General features: G+C 40.6%; 1 protein-coding gene across 8 annotated transcripts in view; it reads left to right on the top strand.

Moving 5' to 3' along the window:
* Positions 1-16,088, top strand: part of LOC111875288 — a 65,594-nt gene that overhangs the window by 33,053 nt on the left and 16,453 nt on the right. For 4 of the 8 annotated variants that reach the window (XM_033755775.1, XM_033755774.1, XM_033755769.1 and 1 more), the window contains 5 exons: positions 29-343; positions 4,803-4,925; positions 9,666-9,788; positions 11,491-11,616; positions 15,377-15,547. In XM_033755775.1, the coding sequence (XP_033611666.1) occupies positions 29-343; positions 4,803-4,925; positions 9,666-9,788; positions 11,491-11,616; positions 15,377-15,547 (858 nt within the window). The remainder of the gene's footprint in view (positions 1-28; positions 344-4,802; positions 4,926-9,665; positions 9,789-11,490; positions 11,617-15,376; positions 15,548-16,088) is intronic. The other 4 variants (XM_033755771.1, XM_033755773.1, XM_033755772.1 and 1 more) reach the window with 4 other exon arrangements.

The raw sequence follows: 16,088 nt of genomic DNA on the forward strand, positions 1-16,088 counted from the left end.
GATGGAAGCATTGTTTTATTGTTTACAGGTGTTGGCAAAGCAGGATATTCACACCAGTCCATGCCTTCAGTCCACAAATCATGTCAGCACCCCACAAAGTGGGGACTGTATGATGTTGATGGATGGCCAGCAGTTGTTGTCATTTTTACAGGCACATGCATTAGAAATCACCAGTATACTGAGTGACAGTTCTGGTGTTGGCAATGGAACAGAGAATACAAACAGTCCTGTGCCAGCACGTGAGAAAGCTTCTGTTGCCACAGAAATTGGCTGTTATTCTCATGAAGTACTTTTAAGCACCACCACTGAAGAAACTCAGAATCACCAGTCTGCTAGTAATGAGGTTAGTATCATTTCTCCTCTGATTACAAGTATTGTATCAGTCTAGTGCAGATTCCCTCTTTTTAGAATCAGCTATGCATTATCATCACACCCAACTTCAAACTGTTAAACTAGTCCTCAGGGTTCTACAACTGTTACATTTGCAGTGAGTTTCACCAACACTTTAGCTACAGCCATAATCAGTTCTTACATCTCAATCCATCACCAAGTGCCCCAACTAGACATGAAAAAGTTCTGAATTACCAGAATATTCGATATATTGTATATTTTGTACCTAGTTCAGTTACACATAACCTTTACTTATTTATTATGATGAACAGATTTTGTCTTATTTAGGTAATACATAGAAACATATAAGAGTTTGCCTGCAAAATGACTGATAATCTTTAAGTCTGTGCATTGAAGCCATTTTAAATGTGAGAGTGGGTGATAATACTATTGAATGTTGGTATTACCATTTAACAACAACCAGATTATGTTGTTGTTATTCTAAATTGCCAGTAATTACCCATCTGTTAAACCAGTGATCTCCAGAATGGATTCCTGGACGTTTATTAACTGTTTTCATTTCAGTTCACTGTATGCATGTTTACTGTAGGTATAGGATGTGTACACATGCATGTGTTTCCAAAAGGCAAATTGCTGTAGTGTGTATCGTAGATCTGTAAACAATGTAATGATTTTGTAATTAAGTCATTAAAATAAAAGTATACTGTTGTAAATAACTTAAAGCTAACTGTACTTAGAAGCAAAAGTGAAAGTGGATCTTAAATTCTCTAAATTACAATTCTGAAACCAGTTTTATAGAAAGACTGGTAGAAAGTGTGCCTTAAAAATAAGGGACTGGAAGCAAGAAAATTTCATAAGTATAAAAGCAACAGCTTGTTGTCTGAGTCATTAAGTGAGCTGAAAATTATCACATTCAGGTGTATCCAGCAGAAAAGTGGTAATCAGAAATCCTAGTCATGTAATACTTAAAACTTATGAGAGAAACTGAATTCATTAAATACTTTAAAAGTTATATGTCTGGGGGCCAGTTTTGAAACTTTTACTACAATATGCAGTATTAAAAAGTTCATGAAAGTGTTGGTCCGTGTCCATGGCATAGTAAAATATAGCATTTTGTGATGTATTTGTGCTATGCAGGAACTGTTGAGCCACAGAGGCCTCGGGGGATGCGCGCAACATGAGAGTTGCAGATTGTATTGGCGCATTGCTAGGTGCCAACTCTGTGAATGCTTAGATTGTGCAACAGGAAGTGCAAGTGATGTCACATATCCCCACTCATCCCGTAACTATGTAATGCTCGGTAAACACCCCTCCCCCACTAGGCTGTGACGTCATGCAGCAGAGGAGTCCATGCAGCGACTATTGCTAGGCAGTCGGTAAACACGGCAATTACCCAACAGGGAAGCGATATGTGTTTTCTGCTGTCCGGCTGAGGGTTTATAAGAGAAACTGGAATGCCTAAGCAGTGCAGTGGAAGTCTAGCAATTGCCGAGTTCAGTTGTAGCAAGTGAATTGTGAATGTGAAAAAGATGTCATAAGTTCAGTTGAAGTATAGTAGCCGTGGAAGAAGAACCGGAGACCTGATTAGAAGAGTTTATGTGTGATAATCAGTGATAGTTTGTGATAACTGAGAAGGTATTGGGAATGTGTAATTCAGTGACACTTGTATAGCTCCTGCGTTATAAATACGTGAAGACTACTGAAGATAGAGTGAAGAGATTGTTGTGTAGGGTTTGTAAAGTGCATAAACCCGTGACAGTGTCATAATTAATTGTAGTTACGACTTGTAGGTTGTTAAATAAACCAATTAACAATCCTAACAGCGTCCTCAGTAGCCAGATACCTTACACTGGTGTTAGAATTGTATATGAACTTAAACACGCCACAAGTTATGATGAATTATACTGCCGCATGATGTAAATGGAAAAATTGTTCGAATGCCTGCTGGTGAAAATTGACAAGGACAAGGAAGAAATGGAGGCCAATAGGAAGAAAAACAAAGAAGAAATGTTGATGTTATTGACATCAAAGAACCTTATTCTCAAGAAAGACAGGCGGCACAAGTTCAGCCCCCATCAGGAGAGGTGATAAGAGAGAGGACACGAACCTAATTGCGTTATAAATTCCAACTTAAATAACAGAATTTAAAAAAAAAATTAATTTATCAAGACAGCTGCTGTAGTTGTGAAAACTTTGGATTTTGTGTCAGCATTGTATGTATATATTTTAAACATTCAGAACACCTATTGTAATAGTGGTTTCCAAACTGTATCGATATTCCTCTGATGATGGTCTCTAAGGACCAAAACATGTAAGGGCATAAAGAATCGAAATAAGAAAAACTTCACCAGTCACACTGGACGGAATTGTTTTTTCTTTTATAATATTGTTAGTGTGACAGACCAGAATGAAACAAATCAAATTCATGAAGGTTGAGCATGAAATTTATTGCAGCAGTATGACAGTGTTACAAATGTGGGAAATTTGGACGCATAAATAAATTTTGTTCAAAGGAAAGCAGTGCTTCTCATGAGGAAGTGCAAAACATGAAGGACATTGTATTAAAAAATACCTAAATTGTAGCAGTGACCACAGAGCAAACAGCGAGCAATGCCCCGTAATTAAGAAACAGATAGAAGTCAATCAATCATGGCTCATAGAAATGTCGGATTTTTGGAAGCATGAAAAATTGTAGAAAAATGGTCACAACCCTGGCGGTCGAACTCTGCACTGTCTTTAGATGCTGAAAGCCACCCGAGGGTATGCTGAACCTAATATGAGGAACTTCCCCTTTCTCAAAACGCCAAGAAGATGAAAGGAGTGGGAAAATACTGAGATAAGTGATAATAGTAAAGTCCTGAGCCAACCAAATGGATGGAAAGCTGGGAGAGGGTAATGGAAGATGATCATGGGTAACAACAGGGCTCAAATATCTGAACTGGGTTCAAACAAGATTGAGCAGTATTCAGTATTACTAGATTTGATTACTGGATACAGACTGCCTTGATCTTCAATTTCAGCGGAAACATTTTCTTTATACTTCCTTTCTGATTGATCACTGACATTTGCAACACAGATGATATTTCGCTCAGTTCTGAGAACAGATGATATGCCGCCCATTGTTGTAATTGGCTTGCAGGCAATTTTTATGACTGGTCGTAAACATCGGTGTTGCCTTTCCCAAATGTTGAAATATTTGGATGTCTGAAAATTCCCGATCATTCATGAATACTTCCATGTTTAAAAGTATGTGGCTTAGTCACTGACATTTGCTACACAGATTTAGGTGTTCTGTGTCTGACGTTCTCGACACAAATATTATTCTCCTCAGAATATTTCCACTATAAAATATTTATTCATGAAAAATGCTTAGAAAATGAAAATGACAAATTCCAAAAGAGCCTCTTGCGGCCCAGTATAATTGATGCCAGGGCCCACTACTGAGCTGCGGCCCGCCGATTTAGAAGCACTGGCCTAGGCCTTTCTTCTATTTACAATAGTATTTTTCCCACAATAAAAATACTCCTGGTGGTAGATGGTTGAAACACTACAATCACCTCTTTGACGCATGACTGCCACACAGTGAAACAATTAATGTATATTATTAAAGCAGATTTCTTCAAAGTGCTGCGGGGTAAGAAACTTGCAGAAAGAGCCCTGGGAAACTGTGACAGCAGATCACTGTGCTACATCATAATATGTGCCCACATACAGCAGATTTTAGAATGATGACACTGACAGATTTCAGCTGGGGAATCATGAACCACCCTTGTTACAGTTCACACTTAGGCCCTATAGGTTTTCAGTTATTTTGACCACTGAAGGAACACCAGGGAGGGCAGATGTTCAGGAAAAAATGTGGTGAACTTAAGCATGATATCTAGAATTGGCTCAGTGGTCATGGTATGTCTCTGCTGTTGGCATCAGTACCTTGTCAAGTTGATGGCAAAAATGTACCATTGTAGGGAGGCCAATATCTTGAAAAAGAGTTATAGTTCAGTGATTCTGAGTCTAGGTTCAGCATGTTCTACATCATGGGTCACCAGCCGTTCTGTAGGTGATAGACAACTAGAACTTTATACTATATTTAACTGAAAGGAAAACAACTCAGCCCAAGATGACACGCGCTACCAATGCCACCGCCCTTGGCACCACCACCTCCACCACCACCATGATTTTGTTGACACCTGGATTCCATCTCTAAGATTTCTATTTACTTCTCCTTTGGGCCATCTTTGACCATCTCTTGTGTTGCTCAGGTTGATGAGTATGCTGTCATCACAGAGTGTTACACTGAGCCCAACAACTGAGTTTCTGAAAGCCTGTGTTTATAGAATATCAGATGTTTAAGTCTAATCAGATATTGTTCATTGTGACTCCTCTTTTGCATGTCAGTTGAAAGCACAAGATATTTTGTCTAACAGAATTATCATCTGTTTATAATTTTACAGCAGAATGCTAATAGGATGAAGGTAAAAAATTATGATCTTCAGAGGGAAGGAGACTTAATTGACATGAAAACCGATGGTCCTCGTATTGCAGCAGCATATTCTCTAAAGGAGATTAACCTGGAGGTGAGCTTAGTTTAATGTTTTTATGGTTCTTATACTTATTTAAGTCATTCTTTTTATGACATCTTATTCAGAAAATGATATCAGTTATTGAATATTTGGTATATGGGACATTTAATTAACAATTGTGGCACAGGACCAGGTTGTGTTGTCATTTAAAATTACAAGGTGCTGGATGTCAGAAGGTATTTATTACAGTTTTGTATTATGAGTTTCTGGGCTTTGGTCATGCTCAAATATTACAGACAAATGAGTTTAAGAAAGTGGATCTGTTTCCATGTAATAAGAAGGTTGAATGAATGTATAAGGGGTGATCCTTCTTGGTCCTTGCACCGTGACCACAGTGATCTATTGTGCCCCCCTTCTGATCACCCCCTCAACAATCCCGCACTTCGAATGAAGCATACGATTTTGTACGTGGGGATGTTGAAATAGTCACTTGGTTCCATAGAATATTCACCCAAGTGATGCAATCTTAAATATACTAAGTCCTCACACTCGCACAGGATATGTGTGACTGTTTCATTTTCTTCTTGACACCTCTCACAAGTTGGACTATTATTTACTCCCAGTTTGGCCACGCCATGGCTCAAGTGGTTAGTCACTGGCTTTCCACTGCGGTGGCCCGGGTTTGATCCCTTGTCTGGCCAAGTGGGATTTGTGGTGGACAAAGTGGCACTGGGGCAGGTGTTCTCCAAGTACTTCTGTTTCCCCTGCCAATCTTCATTCCACCAATTGCTCCTCAATCACCCTCACCTATCATCTGGTGCTGGTACAATAGGCCTGAAGTGGCCGCAGTACAAGGGACTTAGTCCCACCCCACTAGCAATAAAAAAAATGGTCCCAGTTTGTAGAGGTGTACTTTGAGGTGACAGTGTTCTGTAAGTAGTCCTACCATCCATCGTAGGTGGTTCCTGTTTAACTTGAACAGTCCCTTCGCTCTTTTAGTAGAGGGTCCTCGTATCAGTCCCTTTGCTTTCCTGAGTCCAGTCAAGGGTCCCCAGTATTTCTTATGTTTCATGTTAGTCCACTCCCTGATTGCCTGTTTGGCAACTTCTAAAGAGATGTCACAGGCTGGTTCAGGTCCTATGAACGGATGTTGAGCTCCAGTCTTGGCAAATTGGTCTGCTATTTCGTTTCCAGCAATACCCTCATGCCCCGGCACCCATATCAGTTGTACCCTGTTATGTTTGGCCAGTTCCATGAGGGTTTGGTGGCAATCCCTGACCAATTTTGAATTAATCTGGTGTTTGTCAAGTGCTGTGAGTGCTGCTTGGCTGTCAGATAGAATGTAGGTGTTCCTATTTCTATAGTTCCTATCTAAATTCTCCATAATACATGCTTTAATGGCATATACTTCTGCCTGGAATACTGTCGTGTATCGCCCAAGGCTGAAACTAAGTTTCCACCTCGTACCATGGCAGTACACACCAGCTCCAGTGCCTCTGTGTGTCTTGGAACCATCTGTATACCACATCAGTCCCCATTTTTTGTCAGGCTGAAACCCGTTTTCCCATTCACTCCTTTCAGGAAATCTGACTGTGAAGGGTTTTTCATATACATGTCTCAGTATCATTTTGTCAAACCCCATTTGTAATATGGGTTCACTTCATGTCCTGAGTTATGTATGCATGTCCGAACCTATCGGATTTAGGTTTCCAGGAGATGAGGAATACGTATAGGATATTGGTGGGAAAGCCAGAAGGAAAGAGACCACAGGGAAGACCAAGGCGTAGGTGGGTGGACAATATTAGAATGGATCTTAGAAAGATAGGATGGGATGGTATGGATTGGATAGACCTGGCTCAGGATAGGGACCAGTGGAGGGCTTTTGTGAACACGGTGATGAACCTTCAGGTTCCGTAAAATGCTCGAAATCCTTGAGTGGCTGCAGAACTGGCGGCTCCTCCAGAAGGACTCAGCTCCATGAGTAAGTAAGTAAGTAGTTAGTTAGTTAGTTATTGGAGAGGGTGGGNGGTATTTATAATGCTTCCCCCATCTACTGTTGGGCGGGAAATGTCCTTGAATTTAGCTCAGTGACCTCCTTTGGAGATATGAGGTTCTTTTACATGCCGTAAAGCTGCGACACGGGACCCACGGCTTAAAGTCCCTCCCGGAGGACTTGTTCCCTGATTTTTTCCGCCCTTAAAAATTCCGCGACCTTCGCCGGGTTTGAACCCGCGTAACACGACTCATGAGATGGGAACGTTACCTCTAGACTACGGAGGCCGCTAAGTAAGTAAGTAAGTATTGATCACTGCACTGGAGACGGTAGGTTCCTGCCCTGGCCTCTGCCTTCAACTGTATATGCAGTGGGGGGAGTCCAAGGAGTGTCTTCAGTGCAGCTGTTGGAGATGTTCGAATTGCTCCTGTGATACCCAAGCAAGCCAACCTTTGCACTTTGCTAAGTTCTGCCTTGCTTGTATTGGGTTTAACTTTGGGCCACCATACTGTGGCACTGTATGTAATTATGGGTGTTACAACCACAGTGTATATCCAATGCACAACATGCGGCTGCAGTCCCCAAGTTTTACCAAACATGCTTCTGCATGTCCAAAAAGCCTTATAGGCTTTGTTGATGACCTTGTCCAGCTGCTTTTTCCATGTCAGTCCCTTGTCTAATACTAGACCAAGGTACTTGACATCACTGGAGAGCTGAATTGTCTTATTGAAGAGGGTCGGTTCCTTAAGGCCCTGTATATTTCTCTTTTTGGTAAACGGTATAATTACCATCTTATTATGATTGATGAAAAGGCTTGTTCTTTCACACCATCGTTGGACCGTGTTCAGAGCTGTTTGAAGATGCTCTGATACTGTTGAAAGGAATTTTCCGTTTATGAGGATTGCTATGTTATAAGCATATCCTACTGTATAATACCCATCATCATTAAGTCCCCACAGGAGATCGTCAACGACCAGGCTCCACAGCAGAGGCGAGAGCATGCCCCCCTGCAGACACCCCCTAGACAAAGACGTCCCCAGGGTCTCCTGATAGTGTGGCAGCTATGGTTCTGCTATCCAGCATAGCACTGATCCACCTGCATATTGCAGGCTCTATGCCATGCTTTCCAGCGGCCTGTTTGATTGTATCAAATGAGGATCTGTTAAAAGCTCCCTCTATGTCAAGGAATGCTCCTAAGGCAATATCCTTGTGTTCAATTGCACACTTTCTATTTGTGTTACCACATTATGTAGTGTGCTTTTGGTAGATTTACCTGGTTGGTAGGCATGCTGGTTTCGGTGTAGAGGATATGTCCTCAGCGCCCCGTCCCTGATATGCCTATCCACTATTTTCTCCATCATTTTCAAAAGGAAAGACGACGGGCTGATAGGGCGATAAGCCTTAGCCTCGGAGTAATCTAGTTTCCTGGGCTTTAGGATAAATGTCACTTTAACTTGCCTCCATGCCATGGGGATAAAACCATATGCCATGCAGGCTCTATATATGAGGTATAGATGTGGAACTAAGAGTTCTCCCCCTTGCTGCAAAAGTGCTGGTACAATTCCATCTGTTCCCATCTGTTCTGTATTCAGTGCGCATCAGATTTTTGATTGGTTAATTATTACTTTGGGCAGGTTCCAGTGTACCCTGTTTGTCTTGCTTTGGCAAGTGCGCAGGTTTTGCTGACCCTGCCCATCGTCCAAATTATCAATCAATTTTTCAATCAGGAAAGTGAACCCTGAATAATTCATTCAGTGTCTCCCTTCCTGTTTGAGTATACTGCCGGTTGGGCAGCTTAATCGTAATGACCTTGTTGGTGGCCTGTTTTGCCATGATTGTCATGAGTCTGGCACCGCCTGGTACATCATTGATCTCTTGGCAGTGCCTCCTCCATGAGGATCACTTGGCTTTCCATATTTCTTTGTTGTAACAGGTAAGGGCTTCCTTGTAGGTGTCCCACTGCCCTGTTCTTATAGCTGTATTAAACAGCCTTCTCATTTTGGTTCTGAGGCCACTCAGCTGTTTATTCCAACAAGGCACTCTCCTTTGTTCATGAGTGGTCATAGCTGGACAATTCCTATTAAAGGATGAGATAATAGCCCGTTGCAACTGGTCAACGGATCGATCAACATCCTATAGGCCCTATAGGTTTTCAATTATTTTGACCACTGAAGGAACACCAGGGAGGGCAGATGTTCAGGAAAAAACGTGGTGAACTTAAGCATGATATCCAGACTTGGCTCTGTGGTCATGGTATGTCTGTGCTGTTGGCATCAGTACCTTATCAAGTTGATGGCAAAAATGTACCATTGTAGGGAGGCCAATATCTTGAAAAAGAGTTATAGTTCAGTGATTCTGGGTCTAGGTTCAGCATGTTCTACATCATGGGTCAACAGCCGTTCTGTAGGTGATAGACAACTAGAACTTTATACTATATTTACCTGAAAGGAAAACAACTCAGCCCAAGATGACACGCGCTACCAATGCCGCTGCCCTTGGCACCACCACCTCCACCACCACCATGATTTTGTTGACACATGGATTCCATCTCTAAGATTTCTATTTACCTCTCCTTTGGGCCATCTTTGACCATCTCTTGTGTTGCTCAGGTTGATGAGCATGCTGTCATCACAGAGTGTTACACTGAGCCCAACAACTGAGTTTCTGAAAGCCTGTGTTTATAGAATATCAGATGTTTAAGTCTAATCAGATATTGTTCATTGTGACCCCTCTTTTGCATGTCAGTTGAAAGCACAAGATATTTTGTCTAACAGAATTATCATCTGTTTATAATTTTACAGCAGAATGCTAATAGGATGAAGGTAAAAAATTATGATCTTCAGAGGGAAGGAGGCCTAATTGACATGAAAACCGATGGTCCTCGTATTGCAGCAGCGTATTCTCTAAAGGAGATTAACCTGGAGGTGAGCTTAGTTTAATGTTTTTATGGTTCTTATACTTATTTGTGTCAATGTTTATTTATAGTACAAGTCATTCTTTATGTGACATCTAATTCAGAAAATGCCATCAGTTATTGAATTTTTGGTATATGGGACATTTAATTAACAGTTGTGGCACAGGACCAGGTTGTGTTGTCATTTAAAATTACAAGATGCTGGGTGTCAGAAGGTATTTATTACAGTTTTGTATTATGGGTTGCTGGGATGTGGTCATGCTCAAATATTACAGACAAATGAGTTTAAGAAAGTGGATCGTTTGCATCTAGTAAGAAGGTTGGTAGGCACCTTTAAACTTGAATTCAGTAGGAAGAGATGATCTGAGTGACTGGGAAACCTGAGCTGTTAGGTTGTGGGTGAATATAAGATTAAGTGTCTGTACTTATTGGCTGCACCATCAAAGGTATGAACTGTGTGTGCTTGCTTGAATGCTGGGATTGTGGGTTTGAATCCCACTCAAGGCATGGATGTCTGTGTTTATTCTGCATTTCTATACGTATCAGCACTGCGATGGGCTGATCCCCTGGCCAAGGAGTCCTATTGACTGTCTTAGGATTACAAGGGGGGGGGGTAGGTGCCATTGATATACATGTGTGTCGCTAAGGTCACCATGGCCTTTTCTCTCTGAACTGTTTTTGAGGTTCAAGATATTCAATTCATGTAATTCAATTCAGGATCCTTCTCAGATAAACGCATGAAGATATGTTGAAGTAAAAACAATCTATTAGAAACTAAAGCAAGAAGACTTGACAGTGAATTCAGCTTTTCCAATATCATTAAAAGCAAAACTGGCTGATCTGTGGAAAATGTAATTGTCCTGCAACTATTAAAGAATTTGATTTTATTAGTGTCTCTTGAATGACCGCTTCTGTGGTCTAGTGGTCAGAGTTCCTGGCTACAGATCCAGAGATTCTGGGTTTCATTCCCAGCACTACCAGGTTAGTGATAAGTAGGAGATCTGGAAAGGGGTTCACTCAGCCTCGTGAGGATAATTGAGGAGCTATTTCAAGGAAATACTGGCTCTGGTCTAGAAAAGAGAGATTAATGGCCGTGGGGATCTGTTCTGACCATGTGACACCCTTTCCCTGCCAAAGTTGGCACTAACTTCACTGACAAGTGGCAATTGCTCGGTTGGTATAGTTTGCTTGCTGGCTTCAGGCCACACAGTTTGTTTTGTTTTGAGTGTATCTTGAATTGCTGGCACTAAGGAACCAATAGATTTTATTTTACTGTGTTTGCCAATGACCAGTTCTGTAGACTAACTGTAAGAGACACTTAACAGTTATGCCATAGAGGTATTTCTGTCTCGAGTTTGGCACAACCTGAGAAACTTGCCGAACAGGCTCTATTCGTGTGGGGTGGTGCTCATAAATTTCATGGTTCAGTATCCCAGGGTTCATGAATTTTGTTTCAGCACATGCCTTTGTCACATATTTCACCTCTCTGAGCTTTATGTGTGAAAGAGATAAAAAAAAAGGAGTCTGATATTTTCTTTCTCAGAGTTGTTTGTATTCGTTTTTGGGCAGCCACAGTTCTGCGTAGAGTGTTAGACATTTAATTGTGTAATCAGCTGTTGTTCATGCTCTCTCCTGTTTTGCATGTCTGTTGCAAGCATATGATGTGTATCATTTGCCAGAATTATCATATTTTTCTTTTTACAATTTTACAGCAGAATATTGATCAGATCAAAATAGAAAACAGTGTTGATAATCTGAACAAAGAAGATTTCATTCACATAAAAAGTGAAGAGATTTGTACACCTTCAGCATTTTCTGTAAATGAGATCAAACCTGAGGTGAGCCTAGGCTTTAGATATTTTTATCACTCTGGTTCCTGTATGGGCTGTGTTTCTTTTCAGACTATTATTTCTGTGAGATGGTTATAAGGAAGCAGAAGTGCTGCAGGTTCATGATATACCTCTGCAGTACTATGTTTAGGCCTGTCAAATCAGAATAACACAGAAATGCTTCTTCACACCAGTAAATAAATAAGGCCTCCAATTACTTGTAAATAAAGATTGAACATTGAAACATGTTACAGAATCAGAGTCACTTATATAGTCATAATAAAAGTGAATAAGTAATTTGAAGGTGTGCTGTGTTTTGTATGTGTCAAGGGAATTGCACTCATCAAGATATGAGGGCTGGAACTTAATAGTGGCAACTATTTATTTACAACTGATACAAAATAGATGCATGTTTCGAAGTTTTACTGTCCTTCAGCGTAGTCACCAGCATTATGTACAACCCATTGCCAGTGATGTGGAAGTCGTAGGATACCTTTAGCAGCACCTGTTGTGGTCATAGTTTAAATGGAGCAGTCTACTGCCTGAAGCTTGCCTGGAACAGTTCTGAAGCAAATGCCATGAAGTGGTTCCTTCATCTTAGGAATCAAGTAGAAATCACAAGGGCTTAAGTCCGGGGAGTATGGTGGGTGGTACAGCACTTCTCAGCCCATCGATCAAACAAATCAGCCACAGCTTGTGATGCATGCGGCCAAGCATTGTCCTGCAAAATGATGGGTGGGTTTTGCAGAAAGTCACCGCTTATTTCTCAAAACTAGTCACAAGTTGTGTTCCAAAAATGAATAGTAATACTGCTAATTGATGGTCTGCTGTCTTGGAACGGTATGCGTTAGGATAACACCATCATAGTCGTACACGAGAATCACCATAACTTTCACAATGCTGGGGTTCTGACGAACTTTTGATTTTCATGGTGACTCGTAATGACACCATTCATTCGATTGGCGTTTCATTTGTGGCTTGTACAATTTGGCCCATGTCTCATCCAGCGTAATGATATGGCGTAAGAAAGCCTCTCCTTTGTGCTCATAGCGCTCCAAGTGTTTACGAGCAATGTCGTTTCATAGCCATTTCTGCATTTCCGTCAAATCATGCGGAACCCAACGTGATGCAATTTTTCTCATGCCCAGGCATTCCTTCAGAATGTGAAGTGCAGTCATATGCGCTAATCATGTCTCTCGGGCCAGCTCACGAATCATATGACGTGGATCACTCTCCAGTAATGCAGAAAGAGCATAGAATTCTTCACTGACACTAGGACGACCTGGCTGATGCATGTCTGCCACATTTTGATGTCCCTCATTGAAGGCTTTTATCCACTTTGCCACTGGTCTATAAGGCAATGCAGTTTCTCCGCAAGCCTCTTGAAGACCTTGATGACACTGTTGTGCTATACAGCCTCTGGCACATTCAGTCTTTATCCGTATCTGTTGTTCCTGTTTCAAAAACATCGTCACAACATTTCATTAGACTGCCAGCTAACATGAAGCTCTGTTCTTCTCATTGCGCATGCGCGTGATATGGGAAGGGAGAGTCCAATTGTTCTGAGGTAAGGTAAGGATGTAAGTAGCCTGTGGTATAAGTGACATTAATTGGTTCCATTGCATGGCGTCTCTACAGCAGTGTTGCCACTATTCCAACCCTTTTATTTGAACAGTAGCAGTAATTTCAGTGAGCACTTTCTGTTACTTTTCATTTAACCTCTCAGGGCCTAACAAAATATTCTAGACTCTGTCTAGTATGTCCACTGTCCCCCATTAACTCATTTTAAGTGTGTTGTTTTCTTATCTACAAGAAAATAACACACACTTCATAACTTGTACTCTTCTCCAAGTGTAATTAGAATGATTAAGTCAAGGAGGATGAGTTAGCATGTAGCATGAATGGGGGAGATGGGGTATGCATATAGGATATTGGTGGGAAAGCCAGAAGGAAGAAAACCACTGGGAAGACCAAGGCATAGGAGGGTATCAATATTAAGATGAATCTTAGATAAGATGGGATGGTATGAATTGGATTGATCTAGCTCAGGGTAGGGACCAATGGAGTGCTTTTGTGAACACAGTACTGAACCTTCAGGTTCCATAAAATGCTGGGAAATTCTTGAGTAGCTGCAGGTTTGTCTTCTCCTGAAGAAGGGCTCAGCTCCATAAGTATTTTTTTATTCACAGAAACATTGAAAACTTCTAGTTACACGTTCCTGGAACATTTGAATTGTTGAGCCTATTGAAAGAATGTAAATTACAGTGATAAAATACTTCTATTGTGTAAAATAGAGAGAATAACAAGAAAAATCATGAGATTAAAAATACTGACAAAAATCTTGCCTGGAGGATGTGTTGGTGCTTGAGAATTAATTGTTATGGGAAGAACATAGATTGAGGGAGTTTGAGGACTAAGTGTTTAGGAGAATATTTGACATAGGACGAAAAAATGACAAGGGCCTGGAGAGGGTTGCATAAGGAGGAGCTTCATAATTTGCAATTCCCTTTATATGGGATGGCCCAGGAGGAAAGGTCAGTATTGTGGGAGGTCATAGTATTGGTCAGTCTAAGCAAAAAGAGTGTATATGTACGAGGTGTTATTGGAAGGTTCCCGGAGTTATACTGTTGTAACTGCCTCGGTGAAAGAAGATGAGAATGGAGGCCAAGGTCACACTTCCGCAAACAGATTGCGTCAAGTCTGCCATGTGACACCACACTGTTGAACACACATTGTTTTACGTGAGTGTTTTTTCAACTTTGTGTTTCATCTTGTCTGCATTGGATGCCAAAATAGAGCAATGTGTCTGCATAATGTTTTGCATGAAGCTCTGTAAATCTGGTACCAAAACCCTTGAAACGCTTCCTGAGGCTTTTTAGAATAGGCTGGACAGTGGTTTTCGAATGACATTCATGTATGAAGGCCGATCGAACATCAGTTGAAGATGACAAACGTTGAGGAGAACCAAGCACCAGCAGAACAACAGAAAATGTTGAAAAAATACGACAGATCAACAATGAAGACTGTCTCCAGAGAATCCATGAGGTCGCAGACACCATTGGGATCAGTTATGGAGTTTGCCAGGAAATGTTAACAAAAAGTTTGAACATACAGTCATGTTTTCTTTCTATAATGTGACAGTATTAATTTAACAACATTAATTCACACTTAATTCACTAAATGTTCGATAAATATTTAAAATGTCATCAAAATTATTATTTAAACGCATATACTCACTGTGTACTTGATCAATAGTATTCATTAAGGCCTGATGTCATTGTTATTGTTAACTTTTTTGTATTCAAATATTGTTGGATAATTTTCTTCCTATCTTATATATTGTGGCTATTTTCATGTCAAAGAAGTAAATAATAATAACAATGATGTGCCTTAATGAATATTGTTGACCAGGTACACAGTGCAGTAGACCTTAGAACTTGAATGCCCCTCGTATAGTACAGTGGAAACCCTCATATATTATTTCGTTGGGGATTGAGGGGCTTTGAACACTGGCTGAAGAAGCCCTTTATTTAGGGCTGAGATTATTGACTTGGGGTCATTTAAACTGAATGTTAAAGGAAGAAAATCTTCAGTTGGGGTTCGACTGTATGTATTATTAAAGCGATATTCTTAGTAATGGTATTGAAAACTCGTTCATTACAACCTTTTCAGTTCGACATAGTGCGAAATGTTTGTAATGGAAGTGTACCACATTACATGTAATGAGCGACCACAGTGATGATTTGATAAGGACTTGGTGATTTTACAGATCTCAACAGATGTAGTGGAAGTTGGACCTGCTTTGTACAATGAGAGATGTCTAGCATCTTCTTGTGATCGGTATGAGGCGACTGGTACTAAAGTTGAGCAGATCTCAGATATTGAAGATGATGATGAACCCGTGTTGGTAGTATATTCATCAGTGAAGGCTGAATGTAAGGTGAGCTGTATGTTGGTATATCCATTGTTAGGGGTATATTTCATAGATATCCAGAATTGCCTGTTTGCCTTATTCATCTTTGTGTGTCTGGCTCTTTGCATAAAATGACAATGTTCGATAGATTTCAAAGAGATTATTCTAAAATGTGTGTAGAGAACTGGTTTTTGTTGTGCATGGCTTGCTTATTTTAGTGCTGAGCACTGATAGATTCTTCTCTCAAGAATCTAGCCAGAGTTAACCTTCTGTTGCCAGTAAGCTTTGTTTTTACAGTATATCCTGCCACTGAATTCTCAGAATCTATGAAGATTCCAGGACTGTCATGTATCAGTTTTGTAACTTTAATACAGTCTCTAACCATTAAGGACAATTGTCATTACTGTCAAGGATCTGCCTCTGAGTCCATCAGAAACATCCCTGAGGGGTGCAAGATACTTCAGCTGGTCAGTCATATGAAAGAAAACTGCTGTGTGCTCAACAAGATTCCAGTTTGATTCCTTTCACAATAGAGAGTACTCACTCATGTGGCTGAGCCCTTCTTGAG

The sequence above is a fragment of the Cryptotermes secundus genome, unplaced genomic scaffold (genome assembly GCF_002891405.2).
Source record: "Cryptotermes secundus unplaced genomic scaffold, Csec_1.0 scaffold1406, whole genome shotgun sequence".
In the NCBI taxonomy this organism is placed as follows: Eukaryota; Metazoa; Arthropoda; class Insecta; order Blattodea; family Kalotermitidae; genus Cryptotermes; species Cryptotermes secundus.